At 40.3% G+C, this 27,571-nt stretch overlaps 1 protein-coding gene across 1 annotated transcript in view; it reads left to right on the forward strand.

The window, feature by feature from the left end:
- frk (fyn-related Src family tyrosine kinase) overlaps positions 1–26,868 on the forward strand; it is a 46,536-nt gene extending 19,668 nt beyond the window's left edge. The window contains exons 3-8 of the mRNA XM_061928139.2: positions 7,845–8,008; positions 8,143–8,311; positions 20,319–20,477; positions 21,069–21,250; positions 25,404–25,563; positions 25,683–26,868. Coding sequence (XP_061784123.1) covers positions 7,845–8,008; positions 8,143–8,311; positions 20,319–20,477; positions 21,069–21,250; positions 25,404–25,563; positions 25,683–25,906 — 1,058 coding nt within the window. The 3' untranslated portion in view covers positions 25,907–26,868. The remainder of the gene's footprint in view (positions 1–7,844; positions 8,009–8,142; positions 8,312–20,318; positions 20,478–21,068; positions 21,251–25,403; positions 25,564–25,682) is intronic.
- Positions 26,869–27,571: the final 703 nt, after the last annotated feature.

Consider the following 27,571-nt stretch of genomic DNA (forward strand, 5'->3'; position numbering starts at 1 on the left):
TGCTGCTGCTGTTCTCACCAGCACACTTGTTTCTTACACTGGTACTTATAAGATAATCTTTCACCACACACAATGCAACTCAACCATTCATTGTGTTTGTGTGGTTTTGATTTGATGTTAATTTGCATGATCACAAACGCACCGTCTGTGCCTGAAAGTGGATTGGCAGAGAATGAGGAAATGTTATGTGTCTGGGGAAAGACAAAATTGTTTGCACGAGAGTTAAAACTTGTTGCAAAATGTGTCGTTTATTATAATCTGATTGGCAATAAAAGGTACAAATAGTGTCGCACTTTGTGACTTCTTCTGGGGGCTACAATACATTACACTATTTTAATTTGTTTTCACGTAAAAAAACAACCTTATTTTCAACGTGTGGCGGCAATGAAAATGTGGCGGTGCTCCACATTCAGTTACATTAAGGGGAAACCCTGCAGTCACAACACTAACAAAACACACTTGGTGGAATTTAGGTGTTTCATGGGGATGATAAATCAGATTGTTTTATAAACAAGGTTTGTCTATCCATGCCTGGAAGGTAAAATTGTTGTACCTGACAAGTTTCAGTTACTTTACCTCTAGATCCTTCATCAGAGGTACAGAGAGAGAGAAAGAGAACGTACACAAAATTAATTAAATTACTCGTTATTAGTAAAATTAACGCCGTTAGTAACACGTTTATTATATAACGCCGTTTTGTCTAACACTGGCTATAAGCTAACCTGCAAAACACAGAGGCATGCACAACATGCTGTTATTGATGTTCATTAATTTATTAGCTGTGTGTGTGAAACACATTCAGGGTTTCCCCTACACTGCCAAGATACCTGTGGCAGTGGGGAGTGTGGTTATGACCGCATTGAATAATTTGCCTAATCTGCTATGATGATATGATTTTCTTTAAAAAAAAAAAAAGTTTCACTTGTTTGTTTATTTTTTTGCAATTGACTCTCGTTAGTTTTATCCTGCTTCTAAATGTGTGTTTAACTCCTGTACAGTACTTTGTGAAACTTTTATTGTTTTCTAAAATGTGCTATACAAACAAAGTCGATTGGATTGGATAAAAAGGCGAAGAAAATGTATACATACATTTTAAAAAAATCTGTTATTTGGTATTAAGATATATTTTTATATCCTTTAGCCAAATATTTATTTGTTGCTTATTGTACAATGTACTTTGAGACATTGTACATTCTAGAGGCTTGTAATGACTTTTTTATTAAAAACTAGCAACAAATCTAATCTTCTTCTGTTATTATAAAATGTAGTCATGTTTAGAGACTCTTAACTTCTGTCCCCGATGTGCCTGAGAAAAGAGGCGAGCTAAAGCAAGCATGACATTGCAATTGCTTTGCGCTGTTCCAGTTGGAACTCTTAAAAAAAAAAAAAGAAATGCCGTGGCGGTAATAAAAATGCAGTGGCGGTGCGCCAAATTTAATTACTTTAAGGGGAAACCCTGACATTATAACAGACCAGTTCAAACTACGGGCCGCGAGCCGCATATGGCCCATTAGATTTTCAATCCGTCCGAAATTTTCTCCAGATCTTTAACATCGAAACTCTAGCTGCCATTATGATATCCTATGCTTTTTTTTTTCAAATTACTGTAAGTCTTTTGAGTTACATACAAGGTTTTTTTTTACCTTTTGTGTTCATATTTCGCCGTGTTTGTTGCATTTTTGTTGCGTTTTGCTTGATTGTAAAAGATGTCGATCGAGGAGGTGGTTTAAGAAGTGAGAGGAGCGACGTTCATATGTTAATATTCAGTGTTTCATCGTTCATAGTTAATATTGTAAACCCAACATTCTTTTTTTCCCTGATACTCTGGTTGTCTCATTCAGTTAAAAAAAAAATTAAATTCCATTCCGTTCTTTGAGGTGGACAGTCATGTTTTACCATTCAAATCAGACATTGAGTTTTTGTATTAGTGTTCCTGAAAAATGGGACCACCTATATATTTATTTATATATACACACACAGTCGTGGTCAAAAGTTTACATACACTTGTGAAGGACATACTGTAATGACCCTAAACCCACAACAAAAGTGGTAAAGGAATGGCTAAATCAGGCAAAAAAATGAAGGTTTTAGAATGACTGACTTAAACGTGTGGACAATGCTGAAGAAACAAGTCCATGTCAGAAAACCAAAAAATCTCGCTGAACTGCACCAAGTTAGTCAAGAGGAGTGGTCAAAAATTCAACCAGAAGCTTGTGGATGGCTACCAAAAGCGCTTTATTGCAGTGAAACTTGCCAAAGGACATGTAACCAAATATTAACATCGCTGTATGTATACTTTTGACCCAGCAGATTTGGTCACATTTTCAGTAGAGGGTATTGTGGCCAAACAGCTCAATTTTTGTTTCATCTGACCACAGAACTTTCCTACAGAGCTTTTTGAGCTTGTATATCTAATACTCCATCTTGGTAGTCATTCTTTCATTCATCCATCCATCCATTATTTCATTCAGCAGAACATTAAAATATATTTATTGTATTTTGTTTGTGCAAATACAATCGGCTGACTTCTTCTGTAGAAAAATAATTTAGGAAGGGTAACAGAAAAATTTATAGTTTTATGACAGACAGTGAATGTCAAACTGTCAGCTGTCATTTTTCGACTTGTGAGCACACATACACACACGTCCATGCAGGCCTCTGTGATGCATCACGTCCTTACAGACAGAACTCTTCACATCACAAACCACATCTGGGTGGCCACACTAAATCAGTGAAACAAAGTTTCATCTATAAAGTCACATCTAGCCGGAAGACGACGCTGTTGCCTGTACATGCACACACATGTACAGGCAACATGTGTGTTAATGTGTTTAATGACCTTCAATGATCTTCATAAATGGTAGAAAACTCCATGTTTCATGATTTTCACATAGCCAAAAAAAAGGCATGATGGTAAAGTCCGCGTGAGTAAAGAAACCGCCTTCGTTTGTCGTACCCGCAGGCTGCATGGGAGAAAAAAGTACATTTATAACACAGTTTAATAAACAGATACTAATATTTATTTTGTCAATGATTTATATATTTTCCATCAAAACAAGTGAGGCTTACGTTGGAATTCCTGTTTCCTGTCTGCTAGGTTTAGGGGTGTCCCGATACAACTTCTTCACATCCGATACGATACCGGTACATTGCAGTATTGGCCAATACCCAAATTAGGGCTGTTTGGATCAGGGCTTAATGCTGATTCTGATACTGATCACTATTGAGTGAGATCGGCAAATTGTGATCACATTAGCTGTAATTTTTTTCAATGTATTTGTAGTAAGTGCCGTTGACCGTTTAATAATATCAATATTATTTCAACTAGTTCCTTATTCTCTTTGTTTACATACAATTGTTTGAGCAAAACAAAGTTAATAACTACTGAACAGTAACTACTATTTCTCTAAAAATCCCTGGTTTTCTCCAGAACTGGCAGACATAATTCGTGAGCATAATAAGGCATGGGATAAGGCAAGACACAGTAATTCCACCACTGATCGGTCCATTTTTTAGACAGCTTTGAAATCAATGCACTTCGCTTATCAAAAAGACCAAATCAGAATATTTTTTGTTCGTCACCAGAAAACCTCAACAACCCACATACATTTTGGAAAGTGATCAAATCTCTGTCTGTGAAAGAAAAACACAGCAACTATTCCCACATTTGTACTTAAAGAATCAGTGCCAGTTTATGATCGAACTGAAGACTTAAATTGTTTTAACCAGTATTTTTTATCATCTGGTTATCTATTTGACTCAAAAGGGATAAATATATCGGGAATCCTTGTACACGCTTTCTGGAGATCATTTTAATTTTGCTGCTTTTACTTGTCTTGAAGTGCATAAAGCTCAGCAAAATTAGACCACAGAAAGCCCCTTGGACCTGACTTGATTGAGCCTTATTTTTCAAAGCTGGCAGATGATTTTCTAGCTGAGCCTCTTTCAATTATTTTTAATATGTCAGTTAAAAACAAAGACATTCCACCAGTTCGGAAATCTGCGTTTGTCCTCCCTTTATTATCCTCAGCTAACTGGGATCCTGCACTCAATCTTCAACCTGAGTCTGAAGCTAGAACGGATACCAGTCCTATGGAAAACATCCTGCATAGTGCCGGTGCCCAAGAAGCCCATCCCATCGGGCTCAAATGACTTCAGACCTGTTGCCCTGACGTCCCAGATCATGAAGGTCCTCGAGAGACTTGTGCTGGATCAACTGAGACCACTGGTGGCTCCTTTCCTGGATCCTCTACAGTTTGCATATCAGCCCCATGTAGGAGTGGACGATGCTGTTATCTACCTGCTGCATCATGCTCACTCTCACCCGGATGGTGGGAGGGGCACTGTGAGGATCATGTTTTTGGATTTCTCCAGTGCCTTTAACACCATTCAACCAATTCTGATGAGTGACAAGTTGCTCAGGATGGGTGTCAGTTCATCCATTGTCTCCTGGATCACTGATTACTTGTCTGACAGGCCCCAGTTTGTGCGACTGGGGAGCTCCCTGTCGGATACTGTGGTCAGTGGTGTAGGTGCTCCACAGGGCACCGTCCTGTCTCCTTTCCTGTTCACCCTGTCCACCTCAGACTTCCAGTATAGTTCCAGGTCCTGCCACCTGGAGAAATACTCTGACGACTCTGCTGTGGTCGGGTGTATCAGAGAGCGACGGGAATTGGAGTAGAGGACACTGATCGCTGACTTTGTGGAGTGGTCTCAGGCGAACCATCTGGTCCTTAATGTGGACAAGACCAAGGAGCTGGTCATCGACTTCAGGAAGAGAGTGACCACGGTGGAGCCCATCAAGATCCAGGGCCGGGAGGTGGCAGTAGTGGAGCAGTACAAGTACCTGGGAGTCCACTTGAACAGCAGACTGGACTGGAAGGACAACTGCAAAGCTGTTTACAAGAAGGGCATGAGCAGACTCTTTTTCCTGAGGAAGCTTAGGTCCTTTAATGTGTGCAGCAAGCTGTTGGAGATATTTTATCAATCTGTTGTGGCCAGTGCACTGTACTTTGCAGTGTTTTGTTGGGGGAGCAGCACCAGCAAAATGGACTCAAACCGGATTGATAAACTGATCCGGAAAGCCGGCCAAACTATTGGCACGCAGTTGGAGGCGTTTGTATCAGTGAGGGACAGGAGGACACTGGACAAACTGCTGGCCATTATGGACAATCCTGCCCACCCACTCCACCTGACAATTGAGGGACAGCGGAGCTCATACTCCAACAGGCTCCTTCAGCCTCCTTCCCGCACTGTGCGATTCAAGAACTCCTTCATTCCACACTCCATCCAGTTGTATAATCACTCGCCATACAGCAATAGATGACATCTGCCTATTACCTGACACTTGACATGTTAGCTACTTCTTTTTGTTTATAATGTTTATGTCTATTTTCTATTTCCTGCTGGATCTACTCTCTATTTTATGCTGCTGCTGTCACATATACTGTATATACTGTAATATTTTACATGGTCATTGGTATATATTGTATATATGTTATAGACATAATATAATATATCTGTATATATATTATTCTGTACACATATTATGTATATATTCTTATATATGTTAGATTTTTTTATCGCTATATTATTCTATTTATACCTGCATTGTCCTTTCCATCCTTACACTTTCCATCATTGTAACTGAGCTACTGTGTTGAACAATTTCCCTTGTGGATCATTAAAGTTTGTCTAAGTCTAAGTCTTATTAGAGGGAGGTGATCCAGCAGTTCTTTCCAATTATAGGCCAATATCAAATTCATGTGTCTTATCAAAACAATCTTGAATCTCTTATTTGTGAACAGTTGAAAGAGTTCCTCTATTCAAATGAATTTTTTTTGTTGTATCATCAGACTCAGATAAAAAAGCACAGCACTATCACTGCTACAACAAAGGTGGTAACTGATATGGCACCATTTGATAAAAAACAGTGCTGTGCCTTGCTTTTTATTGATCTCTCTAAAGCGTTTGACACAGTAGACCACGCTATTTTAAAACGCAGGCTGTTTCTCATTGGACTGTCAGAACATATGGTCGCTTGGTTTTCAAATTATTTAGAAAACCGGACCCAGTGTATTAAAATTCCTTTGTTCGGAATTTGTCACTGTTCAGGGATCTGTTTTCGGGCCCCTCTTATTTATCTTGTACATCAATGATCTTGAACAACATTTCTCTGGTGCTAATATGCATTTTTATGCTGATGATACAATTATTTATTGATTTAGATCATCTCTTGAACAGGCTGTTAATTCCCCGCAGAAAGCCTTTTTTGCTGTGCAGAATTCACTTATTTACGTAAAACTGGTTCTCAATGCTGACAAGACAAACTTATGCTGTTTTTGAATCATAGGAAGGTGCCTCAAACTCCCCCTGTCGTGTCAATATCTCAGAAGTGGTGCATAAATATAAATACCTTGGTGTTTTAATTGATGAATCCCTCACTTTTAAATTGTTTATTGATAAACTGGTGAAGATACTAAAACTTAAATTGGGGTTTTTCTTCCGTAATAAAATATGTTATTCTTTTGATGTAAAAAGTGCCTTGCTCTACCACATTTTTATCTGTGCTAGATTATGGTGATCTTTTTTATATGAATGCTACTCGTTCCGGTCTTCAGATGGTCGATTTACCATGCATCTTTGAGGTACATCACAAACTGTAGAGCCATATATAAATATAATGTACAGTAGTTGAAATTGTCAGGTTTAAAAGATGGCAACGAGTTAGCCTGTAGAAAAAATGCTTTAGATTTTCCGATTTAAAAAAAACAAAAAACGTGGCAACTCAGTCCCCTGAATTTGACCGTAAAATATACGGGGGAGGGGGGGTTTAAACAAAATTACTGTAAATCGAAAAACTGTACCACTGTTGTTTTTATGTTAAAATTCTGGTGACTGAGCTGCCAGTTTTTTTTTAGCGTAAATCTACTGCAAATGTTTTACCGTGCATTAGTGTGAATAAAAAAAACTGCCCTACTGTCATCTTTCTGGTACAATTTTGGTGACTCAGCTGCCAGTTTTTTTCACAGAAAATTCAACTACAATTTTCTTACAGTGCATTACTGTAAATTGAAAAACAGTACCACTTTTGCTGCAAAATTCTGGTAAATTAGCTGCTACCTTTTTGCTGTTATATCTACATTTCATTGTTTTTACAGTGCATTACTATTAATGGCAAAATAGTACCAGTTATGATTCCACGGTACACTTTGGTGACTACGCTGCCAGGTCTTTACCGTAAAATCTATTAGCTTTTTTACAATGTAGACTTGCGTACATGCCATCAATGATTGTGCAGCTTGAAAGAGGTCATTATGAATATATATTACATTTAGTAGCCACCCTTTTGGCGGGCCAAATGAAATGATGCGAAGGGCCACACTTGGCCATCACTGCTCTAGACACTTATTACTGATAATCTACTTATTAATTTCCTTCCTGTTAATAGTTGCTTACTTGGTTCTGCATCGCGCTTACACCTTGACTTCTTATAGTTGACTGAGCACTTATTTCTTGGTGTTGGTTGAAGCTCGCTTGTTGTTAACTTAGGGGAGTGGCTTCACACTGTGTATGGATGTACACAATTAACTAGTAGCTTGTCAGACAGGCAACTAAAAATATATGCAGTGCCGGCCAGAGAGGATTGGCATTTGTGATCAACATCGAAAGGAATTAACCGGCCATGGCGATCATGTTTACAAAGTTGTTTTTTTTGTCTTGCTTTCAATATTGTCTTTCCTCCTAATCAATGGTCACTGCTAACATCTTGGCACTTGACCCAAGCATTGTTATTTCACACAGGAGAAGACTTCATGCAATAATATGGCTGCCTTGTCTTTCAGTGCTCAACCAAGGGAGGGTGAAGCATTATATCATAAGAAGAACTGCAGAGGGTCACTACTTTGTCTCGAGGACTAAAGTCTTTGAAACTCTAAAGATGTTAGTGCAACACTACTCGAGACAAGCAGATGGGCTCTGTGTACGTCTGGGAGAACCATGCAAAAAGGTAACTTTTATTTTATTTTTTTTAAGTATTTTAGCATTTTCTGTCCTAAATGTTTATAAAGACTTTCTCTGAATGAGAGCCAATAACTGAAAGCTGAAATTACTCTTTTTGTTGTTGTTGTTGTTGTTTTGTAGATTGAAGCTCCGCAGACTATTGGCCTGTCCTATAACACTGTGGACCAATGGGAGATAGATCGTAAGTCCATCAAGCTGCTGCATAAACTGGGGGCAGGTCAGTTTGGAGAAGTTTATGAAGGCCTTTGGAATGACACCACATCAGTTGCAGTGAAGACACTCAAACCTGGTGAGCAGCATCTAATTTAAAATCTGTTTCAAATATCTTCCTAAAGCCAGATTCTCAAATTTAACATCTTAGTTTGATATTTTTTCAATACTGTATATTTAATTTAAGATACAGATTTTTAAAAAAGAAATTGGGGATGCAGGAAGGATGTGGGACTTGGAAATTAGATAGCAACAATAAGTTATAAAGGTCTGGCTGTACAGTTTATAAAACTACCTCAAGTAGAAGTCAAGTAGATGTTATAGGGTTTTCTTTCTTGGTTAAATATGTTTCTGGCTACAGTAGTTTGGACATTCATTTATTAAGGCATTTTAACAAAAAACAAGTTAGACAACTCTTTTTTTTCTTTTCTTTTTTTTTGTCTTTAAGTTGTCCAATTGCAATGGTCACGCTGTGTCTGGGACTTGGCGTTATGGGTTACATAATAGTCGTGGGAATTAGGGCTGGGTGATATGGACCTAAACAATATCGCAATATTTTTTCCAAAAAGTAAATTTAGACAAAGTCAAACCCAAATATGCGTGTCAAGTTGTTTTATTGAAACAAATACTTAACATGAGTAAATTTCTGGAAATGTAAAAGTTTCATGCATAGATAGATGCACGTAAAAATATTAAAAAGCCGTGAAAATAATGTAAGAATCGTAAAGTATAATCTTCAGTTTTATTTAAAACAGTTAGCTATGCTAAAAAATAAACACAAAATAACAAAATGTAAAATAAAGTCCCTGGTTTACAAGGACATTTTATACATCAGCAGCAAATGTAAAAATCATTTAACTTTAACAATCGTGTTTTCTTAGCACAACATTTTTAGAAGACCCTTGTTCCCTGCTGTGTGACAGGCTAGGTGACAATTACGCCACGGTAGCTAAAGAACCTTTCAGATTTTGTATACATTTGCAGCGGCAGAGCTTCTTGAGCAAAGTAGTTGTGACTGTGAAGCTTATACAACAAGTGAGTTATTTATGGCAGCCTTTTAAATAAGTTTGTTTTCATACCGTTGCAACTAGGAACATATCTTTTTACACAAAGTTTATATTTTGGCAGAAATGTCTTCATTGTTTTCAAGTGCATTTATCTCTCTCGCGTTGTCGATTTGATAGAATCACGTAAATTGCGCCGCTGTCATAAAAGTGTGTTGCAGAGGCTTAAGTCGAACGGACCCGATTGCTGGCAATACTGCCGAGGATTCTTTTTTTTCTTTCTAAAACGGGCTCTGCAAGACGCTGGGAAATAAAAGACAAAATAAGTGATTTCCCGGCAAAAACACTCCTCGTATTGGAGTTTGTATCAAGTGTCAAGTGAGTCATACCGCCCTGCCCTGGGAATCGCAACATAACAAACAATACAATACAGCAAGTCATGTCAGTTGTATTTATGTAGTGCCTTTTCACAATATAAATTATATCAAGGCGCTGTGCAAATGGAGAATTCTAGAACAGGGCTATTCAACTGGCGGGCCAGGGGCCAAATCCAGCCCAAGAATGACACCAGAATCAATTAAAAAATCTTGGACATTTTTGAAAACACTAGAGCTCCGTCATATACAGTCATGGTCAAAAGTTACATACACTTGTAAAGAACATAATGTCATGGCTGTCTTGAGTTTCCAATCATTTCTACAACTCTTATTTTTTTGTGATAGAGTGATTGGAGCACATACTTGTTTGTCACAAAAACCATTCATGAAGTTTGGTTCTTTTATGAATTTATTATGGGTCTACTGAAAATGTGACCAAATCTGCTGGGTCAAAAGTATACATACAGCAATGTTAATATTTGGTTACATGTCCCTTGGCAAGTTTCAATGCAATAAGGCGCTTTTGGTAGCTACCCACAAGCTTCTGGCAAGCTTCTGATTGAATTTTTGACCACTCCTCTTGACAAAATTGGTGCAGTTCAGCTAAATTTGTTTTGTGACATGGACTTGTTTCTTCAGCAGTGTCCACATGTACTCAATAAGGTTTAAGTCAGGACTTTGAGAAGTCCATTCTAAAACCTTTATTCCGCCTTATTTAGCCATTCTTTTACCACTTTTGACGTTTGGGATCATTGTCCTGCTGGAACACCCAACTGCACCCAAGACCCAACCTCTGGGCTGATGATTTTAGGTTGTCCTGAAGAATTTGGAGGTAATCCTCCTTTTTCATTGTCCCATTTACTCTCTGTAAAGCACCAGTTCCATTGGAAGCAAAACAGGCCCAGAGCATAATACTACCACCACCATGCTTGACGGTAGGCTTGGTGTTCCTGGGATTAAAGGCCATAACTTTTCTCCTCCAAATATATTGCTGGGTATTGTGGCCAAACAGCTCAATTTTTGTTCCATCTGACCACAGAACTTTCCTCTAGAAGGTCTTATCTTTGTCCATGTGATCAGCAGCAAACTTTAGACGAGCCTTAAGGTGTAGCTTCTGGAGCAAGGGCTTCCTTCTTGCATGGTAGGCTCTCAGTCCATGGCGATGCAAAACACGCTTGACTGTGGACACTGACACCTGTGTTCCAGCAGCTTCCAATTCAATGCAGACCTGCTTTTTGGTGGTTCTCGATTGACTCTTGATCATCCTGACCAATTTTCTCTCAGCAGCAGGTTATAGCTTGCGTTCTCTTCCTGATCGTGGCAGTGACAAAACTGCCATGCACTTTATACTTATGAACAATTGTCTGCACAGTTGCTCTTGGGACCTTAAGCTGCTTTGAAATGGCTCCAAGTAACTTTCCTGACTTGTTTAAGTCAATGATTCATGTTTTTCAGATCTGTGCTGAGTTCCTTTGACTTTCCCATTGTCACGTTTGTAACCAAGTCTAATGACTGCATCACATGAGCCCTATTTAAATGGGCTCAGAGAAGTTAACAGGTGTCGTCAATTATAATCACTCACATGAAGTTAAGAGGCCATGCCATGAAGCTAATTTGATTTGATTGTAACTTTGATAATGTATGTTGCTGTATGTATACTTTTGACCCAGTAGATTTGGTCACATTTTCAGTAGACCTATAATAAATTCATTAAAGAACCAAACTTCTGGAATGTTTTTTGTTACAAACAAGTATGTGCTCCAATCACTCTATCACAAAAAAATAAGAGTTGTAGAAATTATTGGAAACTCAAGACAGCCATGACATTATGTCCTTCACAAGTGTATGTCAACTTTTGACCACGACTGTAGATCATCTTTGACTAGTTTGTTTGCAGGTCCATAAAAAAACAGACGATTCTCAGGAATATACAAAATAAGAATAATAGTGAAGAGAGAAGTCCTGGCCCCTGAGCAAGTGACAGAGGTAGAGGAAAACTCTCTCTAGGGTAGACACCTCGAACAGAAGCCAGGCCCAGTGAAGCGGTAGTCTATCTCAACCGTTTGGATTGAGATAGGGAGACAGAGTAGAAGAACGGAGGGTAGATGGAGAGATTGAAAAATATAGAGGAGGTGAAGAACAATGGTACCCCTGCCGGCCGCACCTCAGAAAGCAGGAAGCACCAACCAGAGAGTGAAAAAGAAAGAAAAACTGGTTAGGGACTGCACACCTAACAATTGTTATGGATGTAGCAATAGTCATGATATTATTATTGGCATATAGAGGAGGTACAGTAGGAAACGCACAGTCGTGTTCAAACTTTTTCCACCAAGGGCCGCATACTGAAAAATCAAAGAATGCCGGGGGCCATTTTGATATTTTTTATTTTATAAAAAAAAAAAAAAAGAAGCTAAAAACAGACACTATATATTTAAAACGAAACTTGGTGTGAGCTTTGCGTTGTAAGTGACAAAGTGTATATAAAGAAATGTCCAAAGTGCGGTCTGGGGGCCATCTACGGAAAGCACCTCAAATGTTACATGTTTTCATTTTGAGAAAAAGCCCAGTCAAATTGTAAGTAAAAAAAAAAAAGACGTAATGTAATGGGGAAAATATCAAATTTGGATAGTAATACAGAATAATATTTAATATAATATAATATAATATTACACTTTGTCACTTATAAGACACAACTGACACCAAGTATTGGCTTTAAATACATATGATGTCTGTTTTATTACTATAATTTTTTTAAATAAAAAAAATATCAAATATCTGCCGCATACTTTGACTTTTCAGTGTATGTGGCCATTGGTGGAAAAAAATTTGGACCCCCGAATTATTGGAATCAAAATTATAAATTTTTCTCATATTACGTTTTTTTCCTCTTTTTTTGTTACATGGTATTGTTTTTCTTTTTCGGAAGATGTGTTTTCATGCTCCACAATCAAAGTGACTATTGGAATAAACCACCTGTCTCAATTAGAATGAAATTTTGATCCAAATATTCCTAACAGCAGGTTTACATGAAGCATTTTTTATTCCGGTTTGGCTTTCAATCCTATTAAATGTGTTCTTGTGCACATAGCTATTGTTCTGAGAACTGAACACATGCTGAAATAAAAAAGAAATGGTCCGACATCAGAAAGAAATTGATGGATATGCATAGCCATAAAAGACAAGTGCTGGGCCCCGTTTCAAAAGTTAGTTTCTGCAATGATACGTAAAACTTTACAAGAGGCGGGTGACTCTGATTAAACCCAATATAAGTATAATTTGTGTCTGTAAAAAGGTGCGTACGTGAAGCAAGAGGTTGGCGTGAGGCAACGCCAGATTTCTACGCTCACTTAACTCTTGATAAATCTAATCTTTGCTGTGAAAAAGGGTATGTGGCAGGTTTTGTGCATACGCAAGCTTAATACATGAGGTCCCAGGTCTGTATGGAAGGGTGTCTGGGTCCGAACTGCAACCGCGGTCCGCCAGTTAGTGATCCCTGAACTAGAGGATCTTTACAGACTTGCTTGTGCAACTTTTTAGCTTGCAGGGAGTTGCAATCATCCAGCCTGGAGGTCGGAAAAGCACTAGTTTTGGACTCATTTTGTAACATCAGTACGTGTTGTACAATTTTGCATTTGTTAAAATGCTCCTCTCTGAGCTGCCACCTTAACGTGGTAGAGGAGTTTGCGTGTCCCAATGATCCTAGGAGCTATGTTGTCCGGGGGCTTTATGCCCCCTGGTAGGGTCTCCCAAGACAAACTGGTCCTAGGTGAGGGATCAGACAAAGAGCAGCTCGAAGACCTCCATGAAATATAAAAAACAAGGACCCAGATTTCCCTCGCCCGGACACGGGTCACCGGGGCCCCCCTCTGGAGTCAGGCCCGGAGGTGGGGCACGATGGCGAGCGCCTGGTGGCCGGGCCTGTCCCCATGGGGCCCGGCCGGGCACAGCCCGAAGAGGCAACGTGGGTCCCCCCTCCAATGGGCTCACCACCCATAGCAGGGGTCATAGAGGTCGGGTCCAGTGTGAGCTGGGCGGTCTGATCCTCGGCTACAGAAGCTAGCTCTTGGGACGTGGAACGTCACCTCGCTGGGGGGGAAGGAGCCTGAGCTAGTGCGCGAGGTGGAGAAGTTCCGGCTAGATATAGTCGGACTCACTTCGACGCACAGCAAGGGCTCTGGAACCAGTTCTCTCGAGAGGGGGCTGAACTCTCTTCCACTCTGGCGTTGCCGGCAGTGAGAGGCGACGAGCTGGGGTGGAAATTCTTGTTGCCCCCCGGCTCAGAGCCTGTACGTTGGAGTTCAACCCGGTGGACGAGAGGGTAGCTTCCCTCCGCCTTCGGGTGGGAGAACGGGTCCTGACTGTGGTTTGCGCTTACGCGCCAAACCGCAGCTCAGAGTACCCACCCTTTTTGGATTCACTCGAGGGAGTACTTGAGAGTGCTCCCCCGGGTGATTCCCTCGTTCTACTGGGGGACTTCAATGCTCATGTTGGCAGCGACAGTGAAACCTGGAGAGGCGTGATTGGGAAGAATGGCTGCCCGGATCTGAACCCGAGCGGTGTTTTGTTATTGGACTTTTGTGCCCGTCACAGATTGTCCATAACGAACACCATGTTCAAACATAAGGGTGTCCATATGTGCACTTGGCACCAGGACACCCTAGGCCGCAGTTCCATGATCGACTTTGTAGTTGTGTCATCGGATTTGCGGCCTCATGTTTTGGACACTCGGGTGAAGAGAGGGGCGGAGCTTTCTACCGATCACCACCTGGTGGTGAGTTGGCTGCGATGGTGGGGGAGGATGCCAGACAGACCTGGCAGGCCCAAACGCATTGTGAGGGTTTGCTGGGAACGTCTGGCAGAGTCTCCTGTCAGAGAGAGTTTCAATTCCCACCTCCGGAAGAACTTTGAACATGTCACGAGGGAGGTGCTGGACATTGAGTCCGAATGGACCATGTTCCGCGCCTCTATTGTCGAGGCGGCTGATTGGAGCTGTGGCCGCAAGGTCGTTGGTGCTTGTCGTGGCGGTAATCCTAGAACCCGTTGGTGGACACCGGCGGTGAGGGATGCCGTCAAGCTGAAGGAGTCCTACCGGGTTATTTTGGCTCATAGGACTCCTGAGGCAGCGGACAGGTACCGACAGGCTAAGCAGTGTGCGGCTTCAGCGGTCGCAGAGGCAAAAACTCGGACATGGGAGGAGTTCGGGGAAGCCATGGAAAACGACTTCCGGACGGCTTTGAAGCAATTCTGGACCACCATCCGCCGCCTCAGGAAGGGGAAGCAGTGCACTATCAACGGCGTGTATGGCGAGGATGGTGTTCTGCTGACCTCGACTGCGGATGTTGTGGATCGGTGGAGGGAATACTTCCAAGACCTCCTCAATCCCACCAACACGTCTTCCTATGAGGAAGCAGTGCCTGGGGAGTCTGTGGTGGGCTCTCCTATTTCTGGGGCTGAGGTTGCTGAGGTAGTTAAAAAGCTCCTCGGTGGCAAGGCCCCAGGGGTAGATGAGACCCGCCCGGAGTTCCTTAAGGCTCTGCAGCATCGCGTGGACATCGGGGGCGGTGCCTCTGGATTGGCAGACCGGGGTGGTGGTTCCTCTCTTTAAGAAGGGGAACCCGAGGGTGTGTTCTAACTATCGTGGGATCACACTCGTCAGCCTTCCTGGTAAGGTCTATTCAGGTGTACTGGAGAGGAGGCTACGCCGGATAGTCAAACCTCGGATTCAGGAGGAACAGTGTGGTTTTCGTCCTGGTCGTGGAACTGTGGACCAGCTCTATACTCTCGGCAGGGTCCTTGAGGGTGCATGGGAGTTTGCCCAACCAGTCTACATGTGTTTTGTGGACTTGGAGAAGGCATTCGACCGTGTCCCTCGGGAAGTCCTGTGGGGAGTGCTCAGAGAGTATGGGGTATCGGACTGTCTGATTGTGGCAGTCCGCTCCCTGTATGCTCAGTGCCAGAGCTTGGTCCGCATTGCCGGCAGTAAGTCGGACACGTTTCCAGTGAGGGTTGGACTCCGCCAAGGCTGCCCTTTGTCACCGATTCTGTTCATAACTTTTATGGACAGAATTTCTAGGCGCAGTCAAGGCGTTGAGGGGATCTGGTTTGGTGGCTGCAGGATTAGGTCTCTGCTTTTTGCAGATGATGTGGTCCTGATGGCTTCATCTGGCCAGGATCTTCAGCTCTCACTGGATCGGTTCGCAGCCGAGTGTGAAGCGACTGGGATGAGAATCAGCACCTCCAAGTCCGAGTCCACGGTTCTCGCCCGGAAAAGGGTGGAGTGCCATCTCCGGGTTGGGGAGGAGATTTTTCCCCAAGTGGAGGAGTTCAAGCACCTCGGAGTCTTGTTCACGAGTGGGGGAAGAGTGGATCGTGAGATCGACAAGCGGATCGGTGCGGCGTCTTCAGTAATGCGGACGCTGTATCGATCCGTTGTGGTTAAGAAGGAGCTGAGCCGGAAGGCAAAGCTCTCAATTTACCGGTCGATCTACGTTCCCATCCTCACCTATGGTCATGAGCTTTGGGTTATGACCGAAAGGACAAGATCACGGGTACAAGCGGCCGAAATGAGTTTCCTCCGCCGGGTGGCGGGGCTCTCCCTTAGAGATAGGGTGAGAAGCTCTGCCATCCGGGAGGAGCTCAAAGTAAAGCCGCTGCTCCTCCACATTGAGAGGAGCCAGATGAGGTGGTTCGGGCATCTGGTCAGGATGCCACCCGAACGCCTCCCTAGGGAGGTGTTTAGGGCACGTCCGACCGGTAGGAGGCCGCGGGGAAGACCCAGGACACGTTGGGAAGACTATGTCTCCCGGCTGGCCTGGGAACGCTTCGGGGTCCCACTGGAAGAGCTGGACGAAGTGGCTGGGGAGAGGGAAGTCTGGGCTTCCCTGCTTAGGCTGCTGCCCCCGCGACCCGACCTCGGATAAGCGGAAGAAGATGGAATGAAAAATGCTGTTCTTGATACTTGTATTTGGAAATGAAAAGATAGCTACTAATCAAGTATAACACAAAGGTTCCTAACTCTGTTTTTGGAAGTAAGCGAAAACCATCTTGAACGTTTAGATCATTAAAGACCTTAGACACTTTTTTTACCAAAAGTTCAGGAACGGTAGGTTCCTTTAGAAGTGTGTGGTTTGTGTTTCCACTGCATTTCACAGTTCAGGGTAGTTCATACAAATCAGGCTGAGAACGTATGGAGGAGTGGTTTAGTATATTTCTACACCGATAAACGATATGATTTAAAAATAAAGTGCACCGAATTGTTCATAAAAAGTCAGCATTTTGAAGCTCATAATGTAAACAAAAGGTAACCAGTGTTAGGAAAACTACTTTTAAAAAGTAATTAATTATAGTAACTCGTTATTGTCATCAATAAGTAACTGAATTATTAACAGAATTACTTTTTGTTAATTGTGATTATTAACCAGAGAAAGTAAATAACGTGTTACTTTTTAAAAAATCTGACGTTTACAGTTGAAATGTTTCATGAGAGCACAGCGTGTGTGCCTTATGAAAGGCGGTGCCTGTTGTCAGACAATGTAGGCTGTATTAGTTAGCTCCGCATCTGCAGTTTATGGTGAGTGATAGCATCTCTGGATATGTTTACTGGATTGTGTTAGCACTAGCTAATAAAGCGATTGGATGTGTTTCGGTGGCTGTACGTCTCCTTGTCTACAAGGTTATTGGAGGATTACATGCTTGTCACTTCAATCATTGTTGTTCATTATTCCCCAAAAGTAGTATTTGTGTGTGCGTGTTTAAGTTAAAGTTAAAGTACCAATGATTGTCACACACACACTAGGTGTGGTGAAATGTGTCCTCTGCATTTGACCCATCCCCTTGTCCACCCCCTGGGAGGTGAGGGGAGCAGTGGGCAGCAGCGGTGGCCGTGCCCGTGAATAATTTTTGGTGATTTAACCCCCAATTCCAACCTTTGATGCTGAGTGCTAAGCAGGGAGGTAATGGGTCCCATTTTTATAGTCTTTGGTATGACTCGGGGTTTGAACTCCCAACCAACTCATCTCAGGGCGGACACTCTAACCACTAGGCCACTGTGCTAATATACTGTATGTGATGTGGCCTCTTGTTTTATATCAAGTTAATTTGGAGTGTGGTGGTGGTTGTTGCTTTCACGAGTAAAAATATATTTCCTGCATTGAACTTGCTGTGCTTTTGACGCCGTCTTGTTGACGACATATAGCCACATAAAAAGTAGCGTGTCACGTTACGGCAAAAGTAGCGATGTAGTAGTGTACATTAATGTAATTAATTAGAATACTTGTTACCAGAAAAATTAAAGGTGTTTTGTAACTTTTATGTAACACTGAAGGCAACATAATAGACAGTGGTGTGCCGTCAGGACCAGCAAGGCCTTCTCTGCTGGCCTAACATAACCAGAAATCATGATTATAATTAAAGATAAAATAGTTTTTTTAATTTACTTTCCCTAAATATCCAAAAGATTTCGTATTCTCTTCATGTCATATTATGCTCCTTCCAGTGCTGTTGGTTTTAGTTTGTATCCAATCAGAGTTCAGCTAGCTTATGTTGCCACGCTGTACGAAATCTGCCAGAGGTCTTCAGAATCAACAATGCGGGCATCCGGGCACTGTAAGCGATCGGGGACATACAGTGACAGACAGTTGCGATAGCCAATCAGATCACGAGTTGTTGTCAGTAAGGCCTTCTAGTTGGCCTCACGTTAAACGTGACGTTTACGCGTCCTGTGATTGGATACTCATCGGGACCATTAACGGATGAATTTGAGAACACACAGAGTTGATAAGACAGTTGTGATAGCCAATCAGATCACAAGTTGTTGACAGTAGCCTGATGTTGAGACTGTGATTGGATACTCACTTGTCATTCCAAAGTGAGTATGCATTCACAAGTTTAAATTTAGCAGGAAGCGGGAAGTGTTGCGCTGTAGCCAGACCGGGATAGGAGAGAAGGAGAACAAAACGTTGATTAGGTGGCAGATATATCTTTGCAAGGCCATTTTCAAGAAGGATGTTTAAAGAGAAACTACATCTTGTGAGACGATGTCAGCCAACCCCGAAAGCTATTTCAGCTGTTCTGGTGATGAAATGCTCGCCATTTCTACTCGAATAAGCCGACGACGAGCGGTACCACTGGCTTATACTGCGTCGAATAAGTCCTACTAGTGTGAGTTGTAATTTTTAATTTTTTCACTTTTAATGCCATCCATCCATTTTCTACTGCTTGTCCCGTTGTTTTTTGCAATTTTAATTTTGACAGTACTACATAAGATATTTTTAAATGTGCCAGAAAGTAACCTGTTTTGTACACTGTTGATGTGATTCAATGCAAGTGGAGCGTAACTGTGTTTCTATATAGGATTTCTCCAGCAATGGTCATGTGGTGACATAAATTGTGGTATTTTGAGAGATAATCTTTGAAGTCGGACATCACTGAAGGCCTAGGTGGGAAACGCATGGCCCGCCACTGATAGTAGAAATGTAATGACTTGCTCCAAAATGTAATGACATTTTCTTTGTCACATTTTGTTGGAGTAGCGTTTAGCGTATTGAAATAAACGGAGTGAAAACTCCTGTCAGTCATCCATTCGCTTTTTCTTTTCCCATTTTGGACATTTCCAAAGTTTCATGAAAATCCCCCTTTAACTTTTTATTTTGCTATCTAACAGACAAATCATTGGCACACTTACATAACCTCCTGGTGGAGGTAATTAAGATTGTGCTTTCTAATAATACTGCCTAAAGGAAACATGTAAAGTGAACAGTACAGTAACATCACAATACAGTGATTAGGGAATGTTAGTTTATGTCCGCTAACACATTTGACGTATTAATCTGACATCCCAATGATCTACAATCATGCAAAGTTTTTGCAGAAAATTGTAATATTTTCAATGCATTGTATTGTATAATGGATGTTGTGTCTGAATGGTATTCTTTGCTTTAATGCCTCGCATTCTGTTTATAAACATATACTTGTGTATCTCCCCTGTGGAGAAAGAACATGTTTAAGCTAAGTTATGAGCGCTCTGGTAAGGCTCTTTGAGTGTGTTTATATTGTGCATCCTAAAAGTATTCACAGCGCTTCAGTTTTCCCCCTTTTTTCTTATGTGAGGTCTTTTTAAAATTAAAGAAATTCTACATGCAACACCCCACATTTCTTAAATCTTTGCAAATGTATTATAACAAAAAAATAAAAGGACAGGTGGAGGGAGACATGATTGGTTCACTAAAACACAACATGAACTGCAGATCCACTGTGAATAAATATATATCTATATATTCGTTATCCATCCATCCATTTTCTACCGCTTGTCCCTTTCTTAATTAAATATTTGTCGCAAGGTATAGAGTAAAGAAAAATACTTCCAAAGTGTACATTGTTCCACACGTCTTGATGTTTATTTAGATGTTCTGTGACAAAGCTGCCTCTTTCACTTTTTTTTTAAGTGAAGAATTTCCCCTTTCTAAATGCCTCTCATGAAAATCAAACTCTAAAGTACTGTATGTCAAAGCCATGTCTCTTTATTGTGGTAGACACATGCACTTTGAAATCTATTGTGACAAGTACTTCCTGTATTCGTGTTTGTATTCCCTTTAATTGTATATTGAAATATTAAAAATGATCAAAAGACCATGTGTTCAATAATGTCAAAGCTACCTTTTATGTGTAGTGTCCATCTTGCCTAAGTCATTTACCTTATGTACTTAAGGTACCATGGATCCCCAGGACTTTCTCAGAGAGGCTCAAATCATGAAGAAACTAAGGCATGCCAAGTTGATCCAACTGTATGCCGTCTGCACATTGGAAGAGCCAATCTACATCATTACAGAGCTGATGAAGAACGGCAGCTTGCTTGAATACCTACAAAGTAGGATTAAAACACTCTACATTTTCTTATTTGTATTTGACATATATTTTATTTCAGACATTAGACAATGGTTTGTTTAAAATGCCATTGTATTTCTTTAATGTGTCTTTTCATAATAGAAAATGTATTAGCCCCCATGCCACTTCAAAATTAACTCATTAAAGTGATTGCAGTGCTGGTTGTCATTGGTGCTCAAGAGTTCTAAATACCCTTTGAAAAAGTGTTTATTTGGTGTACAGTACAATATGCACAGAATACATACTGGGCAAACACACAATGCATGCGTAAGAAATCGGTAAATTCTATGATTTGTACAATGTCTTAGTTGTGCTCAATGTAAGAAAGAAATAGTGTTATGTCGGGATTGGACTGACTACCCTGTTATAACTTAACCCACTGATATGCACTCATTTTAAATTTTTACAACGCTATGGAGTACACTGAGCTTTTGGGAAGTTTTCTGCCGCTAACGTTTTGCATTAATTACAAAGTATACATAAATCCATGTAAATATATTATCTATGATTTTATGAACCCTCTTTATTTACACAGAAAGCCAGGGGTGAATCATTTTGTTGTTGTAATTTTCAGAGAACAAGGATGCTACACTACAGCTCTCCGATCAAATTGAGATGGCTGCCCAAGTGGCGTCTGGCATGGCTTTTCTGGAGTTGCAGAACTACATTCACAGAGACCTTGCAGCCAGGAATGTGCTAGTAGGGGAGAACAACATCTGCAAGGTGGCAGATTTTGGCCTTGCCAGGGTTTTTCAGGTTTGTCATGCACATGTTATGTATATCCCACATAGTCAATTTCTGTGTTGTGAAGATTTACAGTAGTGTAGTAGACATAATCCAATATAACCGTCCCCTTGGCTTGGAGACTGGGGGATGAAGAACTGAACCGCCTGTGACTGGGTCTTAACACCTGATATAACATTCTGACAGGTTGTCTTTACGCCAACTTGTGTGTTCAAGTTGTGCCACTAGGCAGCAAAGTATCAAATTCAGGTTAATTTAGGAAGAAACTTCATGTCGAACAAAGTTATTGCATGTCCAAACGGTTTGAGATAACTCCAAGACAAAACTGTGAGCAACCCGAGGCTTTGGAGCACACGCCAATGTGTTCTTTTTTTAAATCTGAGAAAAAAATGGATGCAAAAATGTGATGTGTGAGACAGGAAAGGTATGTTATGTTTTCACTAAAACACATCAAGTTCAATTTCAAGTTGTACAAGACATAGGAACTGAAAGTACATTTTCAGCACAGTCTCACTAAGAGCAGACATACATTACAGGGAGACAAGACGGGACCGCTGACGGGTTAGCCACTTACGGTGAATATTGGGGGAGGGTGGGAGAGTAAAAAATATTCAGTCGAAGGCTGGACTCCTGGGAGGGGGTCCAGACTGAGGCCAAGGGTAAAAAAAACTCATAGCCATAGCACACATAAACATGTTACATAGAATCAACAAAACTTGCAACAGAGGGGAGGGACGCTGAATTAAATATGTGACCTGGAAGATGATTTGTTCCCAGACCAAACTTTTCGTCCTTTTTCATCTAAGAAAATTTGTGTGGATGTCACGCACACTAATAAGAAAAGCTCTAAAAATAAAATTTTGACAATGAAAATGGCGATAGCGAGCGAGACAAAATGGACAAAATGTCATTTTAGCCAGGGTGAAACTTGTGTGTGATCAAAATGTGATATAAAGCGACGTGCTGTGTGATTTAGTTACAGGGCTTGGAAAAAGAGCCACATCCTGCTGTCTTGTCTGGAAAGGACCAATCAAATGGCTCACTTTTTACTCTTGATCATAAATAACGTTGCAGTGGTTGAACGAATTACAACATATAAATAGCGCTTTACTTTACAACATGACCTATCCAACGCTATAACATATGTGAGGTTTATTTGGCCGGTTGGTTGTGCATTTATTGAGGCAAAATAAGATGTAAGAAGTTGTAAAAAAAAAAAAAAGCAATGTATAAACAATGTATAATTATTTATGAGCAACGTATGAGCTTGGGCTATGTTTGGACAGCTCTTTGTTAAAAGTAAGTGGAGCAATGATTAAAATGGTACAAGTTGTTTTAAAATGATGCCAAAACAACATCAAAAGTTGTGCAGATAAATAGCGTCCATCATTGTGTGCAGACAATTAACCTGTGGACAGTTTTGGCTGACACTTCAGCCTTCATTGGACTTGTTTCTGCGTCCTGTTATGACGTGTCTATATACACTGCTGGCCGGGCCAGGAAACCTGACCTCGCCATTGAAGGATACTGTCTCAGGTGTGTGGAAGCATGTATCATCCCTGTTGATGGTGCTGGCCCCGTCGCCTCCTGACTGTTCAAAAGCTCTGGTTAAAATCATCAGCCTCATCCTTGGAGACACTGAACTCCCAACAGCTGGCGCAACAACTAAAAGATATAACAGTTATAATTATCACATTAAGTCATACCCTTATTCACGTAAACCCCCGCAGATGTAACCTTACATATTGTCACAGAAAGACTAAAACGAGACAGAACACAAGACACACACAAACCTGTCAGTAAACGGCATCTCTACCTTACTACATTTAATCTCCAAATTGACATATTTCGAGTACAAAACTGCAATATATGGACAGAAAGAATGTTGTTTTTATAACTTTGTTTGGTGTCTCAGAATGGGATATTGGCTTGGGCGTGTGTCACCACGGAAGCTCCAATGACTCAATGTCTGTCAGCTTCAGCTGGTCCAAGCTAACAGTGAGTAGCTTCTTAACTGTTCAAAGACGAGCCCTCAAGGTAAAGTCGCGAACGAGGTTATCTACTTACGGGTCGGACGGCTGATTATTGTGTTATTTGTTTCGTTCACTGGTCTCGGAGTAGGAGCTGAGTCGTGACGATTTTGCGTAAATTAAGGACTTCAATGGCATTAGAAAGCATTAAATGCGATGTCCAGAGGCATTAAAAATGTAACACAATTGTAGGACTTGCCCAATAGTCAATACCTCAATCCATCAGTCGATGAATGAAAATGAACTTAATAATGTTGCGATCATCGATAAATTGTCTGTGTCTTTCCTTTCTTCTTCTTGGGCTTGAAAACTGGATACAAGAGGTCTTGTAAGGTCCGAAAGCGAGAAGTGCTGCCTTAATATTGGACACTTGGCTGGATGGCAAAATCAAAGGCTTCTGGTGGCCCAGACTTTGCCATTCTTTCTTCACCGTAGGTGTGTAGTTCCTAACTCTGACACCATGTCATGTTAATGCGGAAGTTGGGCTTGTTTCATACACGACTCATTTATTTCAGCCGTCTACAGCTAACTTGGTAAACATTAGCAACTCTCGTGACGCAGGCACCTCACCTGACCTATGGTGGCCTAGAATGGACAACCAAGGCAATTCTCACAACAGACCACAACTCTTGTTTTCCTACATTCTACAGTAAAAGAATGAGTTTCTTCATCTGCCTGAAACTTTATACATAACTTGCTATCCCTTATACCCATTTTAAACAACTAAGAGGGTATAGAATATAATCTATTTAAGATATTCAATTGTCTATTTTTAATGCACCTTATTGATGTTTTCCAAATATCATTGCATAACTTGTATTTTTCTCAAATGTTTCAATCAATCATCAATGTCAAACACATGCATCATTTGCATTCCTAGTATGATGTTCATTTAATATTCCATAAAACTTTTTAACTATTTTTAATTGTATCCTGAATAAAACATATCCTCTAGTGTCTGGCTATTGTGAGTCATACTTTCAAAAGGTATGCATTTTTACAGCATGTTTTAAAGAGATAACATTTAAAAATTACTTCTGGGTATATTATATTGATCAAATAATTCAGAATTGGATGTCTATTTAGAGGGCTTGAATGCAGTTCCCCTTTAATAGTTTTGATTGAAGGTACAATGTATTGATTGACTGGGGGATCCTTTTGATTGGCTATTGTCTAAGGCCATGCACAAGGTCAGAACACTGGATGATTCTACAGAAAAATAAATTTGAAAAAAAAAAAATTCTCAGATTAAACGGTTTTGCGAGCAAATTCTAATTCACTAGATTGTAACAGTTGATGTAATCTTTTAAACTAAGCAAGATTATTATTGTCAAATGCTTACAATTTTGTGTGTAAACACACAATTATAAGCTTTTGACTATATATTATAAACACATGGGGTCGGACATGGGCATTACTTTTTTTTAAGTGGCATTAAAATGGCATTGAAAAGCATTAAATTAGATTTGTTATTACCTGTAGAAACCCTGCTTTAGCTACTTGGTATTTATTTGTCAGTGCAGCTAAGTCAAGTGTAATGTTAAATTATTTTGCTAACTGGACACGTGTGAAGTGCTGTTAACGCATTGCAGCAAACATACTCTTGTGTGCTAAGCTAACTTAACTTGGCAGCTTCGGCATCGCGACTTGATGTCCGCCGTTTGGTGGTATCTGCTGAAGATATTTGTTCTGTCCGAGCTCTTAATTTTATTCACAACTTTTGGGCATACAGTAGTAGTGTAGTTTGTTTGCTGACAACCAAAAACACAACAAAAGTTATCCGTTTGGCTTTTTCAAACGTTGTGCAGTCTCCTTTACACACATACTGGCTATATTGTTGTGCTGTCCTCCATCATGACCGACTTCCGAGTTGGTGCTGTCACATGAAAACACTCTGTAGAATAGCAGCCATCGGCCATCAGAGGAAAGCTGAGGTTATCTACATTCAAACCAATCGGGGGATGACTCAGTTGAGGCCAACTAAATGTTGTGCAATATGGAAAGATTTCATCATAATGAACTCACTGCCCTTATAATGACAGTATGTTCTCTCAGTCATCAGAATCATCTAACTACATTTGAAGTATTTTGATCACTAAATCTTGATTTGCATTTTCATGTTGCTTTGGATCCAGAATGACCCTGTGTATGCTGCAAGAGAAGGTACCAAACTTCCGGTAAAATGGACTGCTCCCGAGGCCATCCGCAGCAACATATTCACAATCAAATCTGATGTCTGGTCCTTTGGTATTTTGCTTTATGAGATTATGACATTCGGCAAAATGCCATACCCAGGTAAGGTTTACCGATTGCAAAATAATCAGATCAATCAGACCTGGGCTATCATACTAATTAGCACAGTTGTTTCCCCTTTGCTTTGCTCTGACAATATGTACTTGGTTTTTTTTTTCAAGACATGTCAAACTACCAAGTTCTCCAAAGTGTTCCTCAGGGCTACAGAATGCCACGTCCACCCAACTGCCCTAAAGAAATGTATGGCATCATGATGGACTGCTGGAAGGACGACGAACATGAACGCTCCACGTTTGAGACCTTGCAGTGGAAGCTGGAGGAGTTCTTTGATCTGAACATGACCAGCTATACTGATGCTGTGCCAAATGACAGTACAGTACAGTGAGAGAAATCAAGTCAGTATCAAAATGCCCTCTGTATGTATTTGAAAAACCCAATTAATTCTGAGCCAGTTAACTCTTTAGATTATATTGAATACAGGAAGCTTTTGCTACTTTCCACCTGATGCATTTGTCAACTGAATGGACTTCAGGACTGCTTTCGGCACAGATTGAGATATTTACCCACTTGATGAACCGGTTTTTCTTGCAATTCTCCCTTGTGCACATTCTTTCCACTGCAGATCTGCTGTCCTTTTAAAAAGAAACATGAGGGAGTGAATCATAGTACAACACCTTACCTCAACAAAGTGATTGCATAAGTCGTGAGTAATGTAAGCTTAACTCTATTCAAGGCATGCACTATTTTAAATGAAGCACTTTTTTACATAAAGCATGACCTGGCTGCTTCTATGTAATTGGTTATCAATCTATCAGAAATCAACCATTATGTTTCTATAGTTCTGAGCTTAATTGTTTTGCACCGCTTTTTAGTAGTGGGACTCACTGATTTGCAGATACTTGTAAGTTCACTTTGAATAATATTGTATCACTAACCAAATGAACTTCAGTGGCCTGTTAAGATGTGGTGACTTTGTAAGTTTTAAGTAAAATCCTTTTGAGTATATAACAGTGTTTAGGTAACCCTACCATATTTTATGTTGTACAAATCAAACACACAAATAATTTATGTTTTAAGGGTTTAGATCTTTTGTGCTTTGGTTTTAGTCAGCCTCATCAAGCAGCACAACTAGACCCTTGGTTGGAAATGTATTTGGTTTTTCCATTTTGATAAAAAAAAAAAAATGTAATGCATTAAGTTGCATACCTTTTCAACTTTAATAGTATCCAACACTGCAACAATTATAACTATCATACTTTCCAAATCATTTTTTTTCAAAATATAAATAAATACTTGTTTGACTTATGATTTCAAAGCAAGTTATCCATTAAATTGTACTATATAAATAAATATATATATATATATATATATATATATATATATATATATATATATGAACACTTACAGTGGTTTTAATAAATCGAAAAACTACTACTTATTTTTTTGTTTTTTACAGTAAAATTGTCGACTGAGCTGCCAGTTTTTTACCGTAAAATCAATGGGTTTTTTTTGGTGTCGTACTGTAAATGGAATTAAAGTAAAGTTTAAAAGATTGGCATATTAGTTGCCAGAATAAAAATAAAAAATAAACAGTGGTACAGTGTTGTAAGAAAAAAACACCGTAAAATTTACAGTAAAAAAAACCCATCTGTGCTCTTTTCCATTTACTGTATTAATTGTTGTATACAAAAAACACTGTATATTTTACAGTAAAATTCTGGTGACTGTCAGTTTTTTACTGTAAAATGTACAGATTTGTATACAGTGTATGAAAAAAATATTTATTATTTAAATGCATGGGGAAAAAAATCATATTAGTTGTTCCAAGCGGCCATAACTCTGACGTGGCCCTCGATGAAAACCAGTTTGACATCCCTGATCTAACGCCAAGGATGGAACTGAAGTTGATGTTAACACACAGCTCATGCATCTTGATGCTGTGCCTTACACATCACACACTTATGTGGAAATTGACAACTCATCGGGGGTAAAGTTTGAGGTATTGCTCACACTACTTCGGTAGTGTGCAAAGAGGGATTGAAGGATTTGA

This window comes from Nerophis lumbriciformis, linkage group LG34, assembly GCF_033978685.3.
Source record: "Nerophis lumbriciformis linkage group LG34, RoL_Nlum_v2.1, whole genome shotgun sequence".
Taxonomy (NCBI): domain Eukaryota; kingdom Metazoa; phylum Chordata; class Actinopteri; order Syngnathiformes; family Syngnathidae; genus Nerophis; species Nerophis lumbriciformis.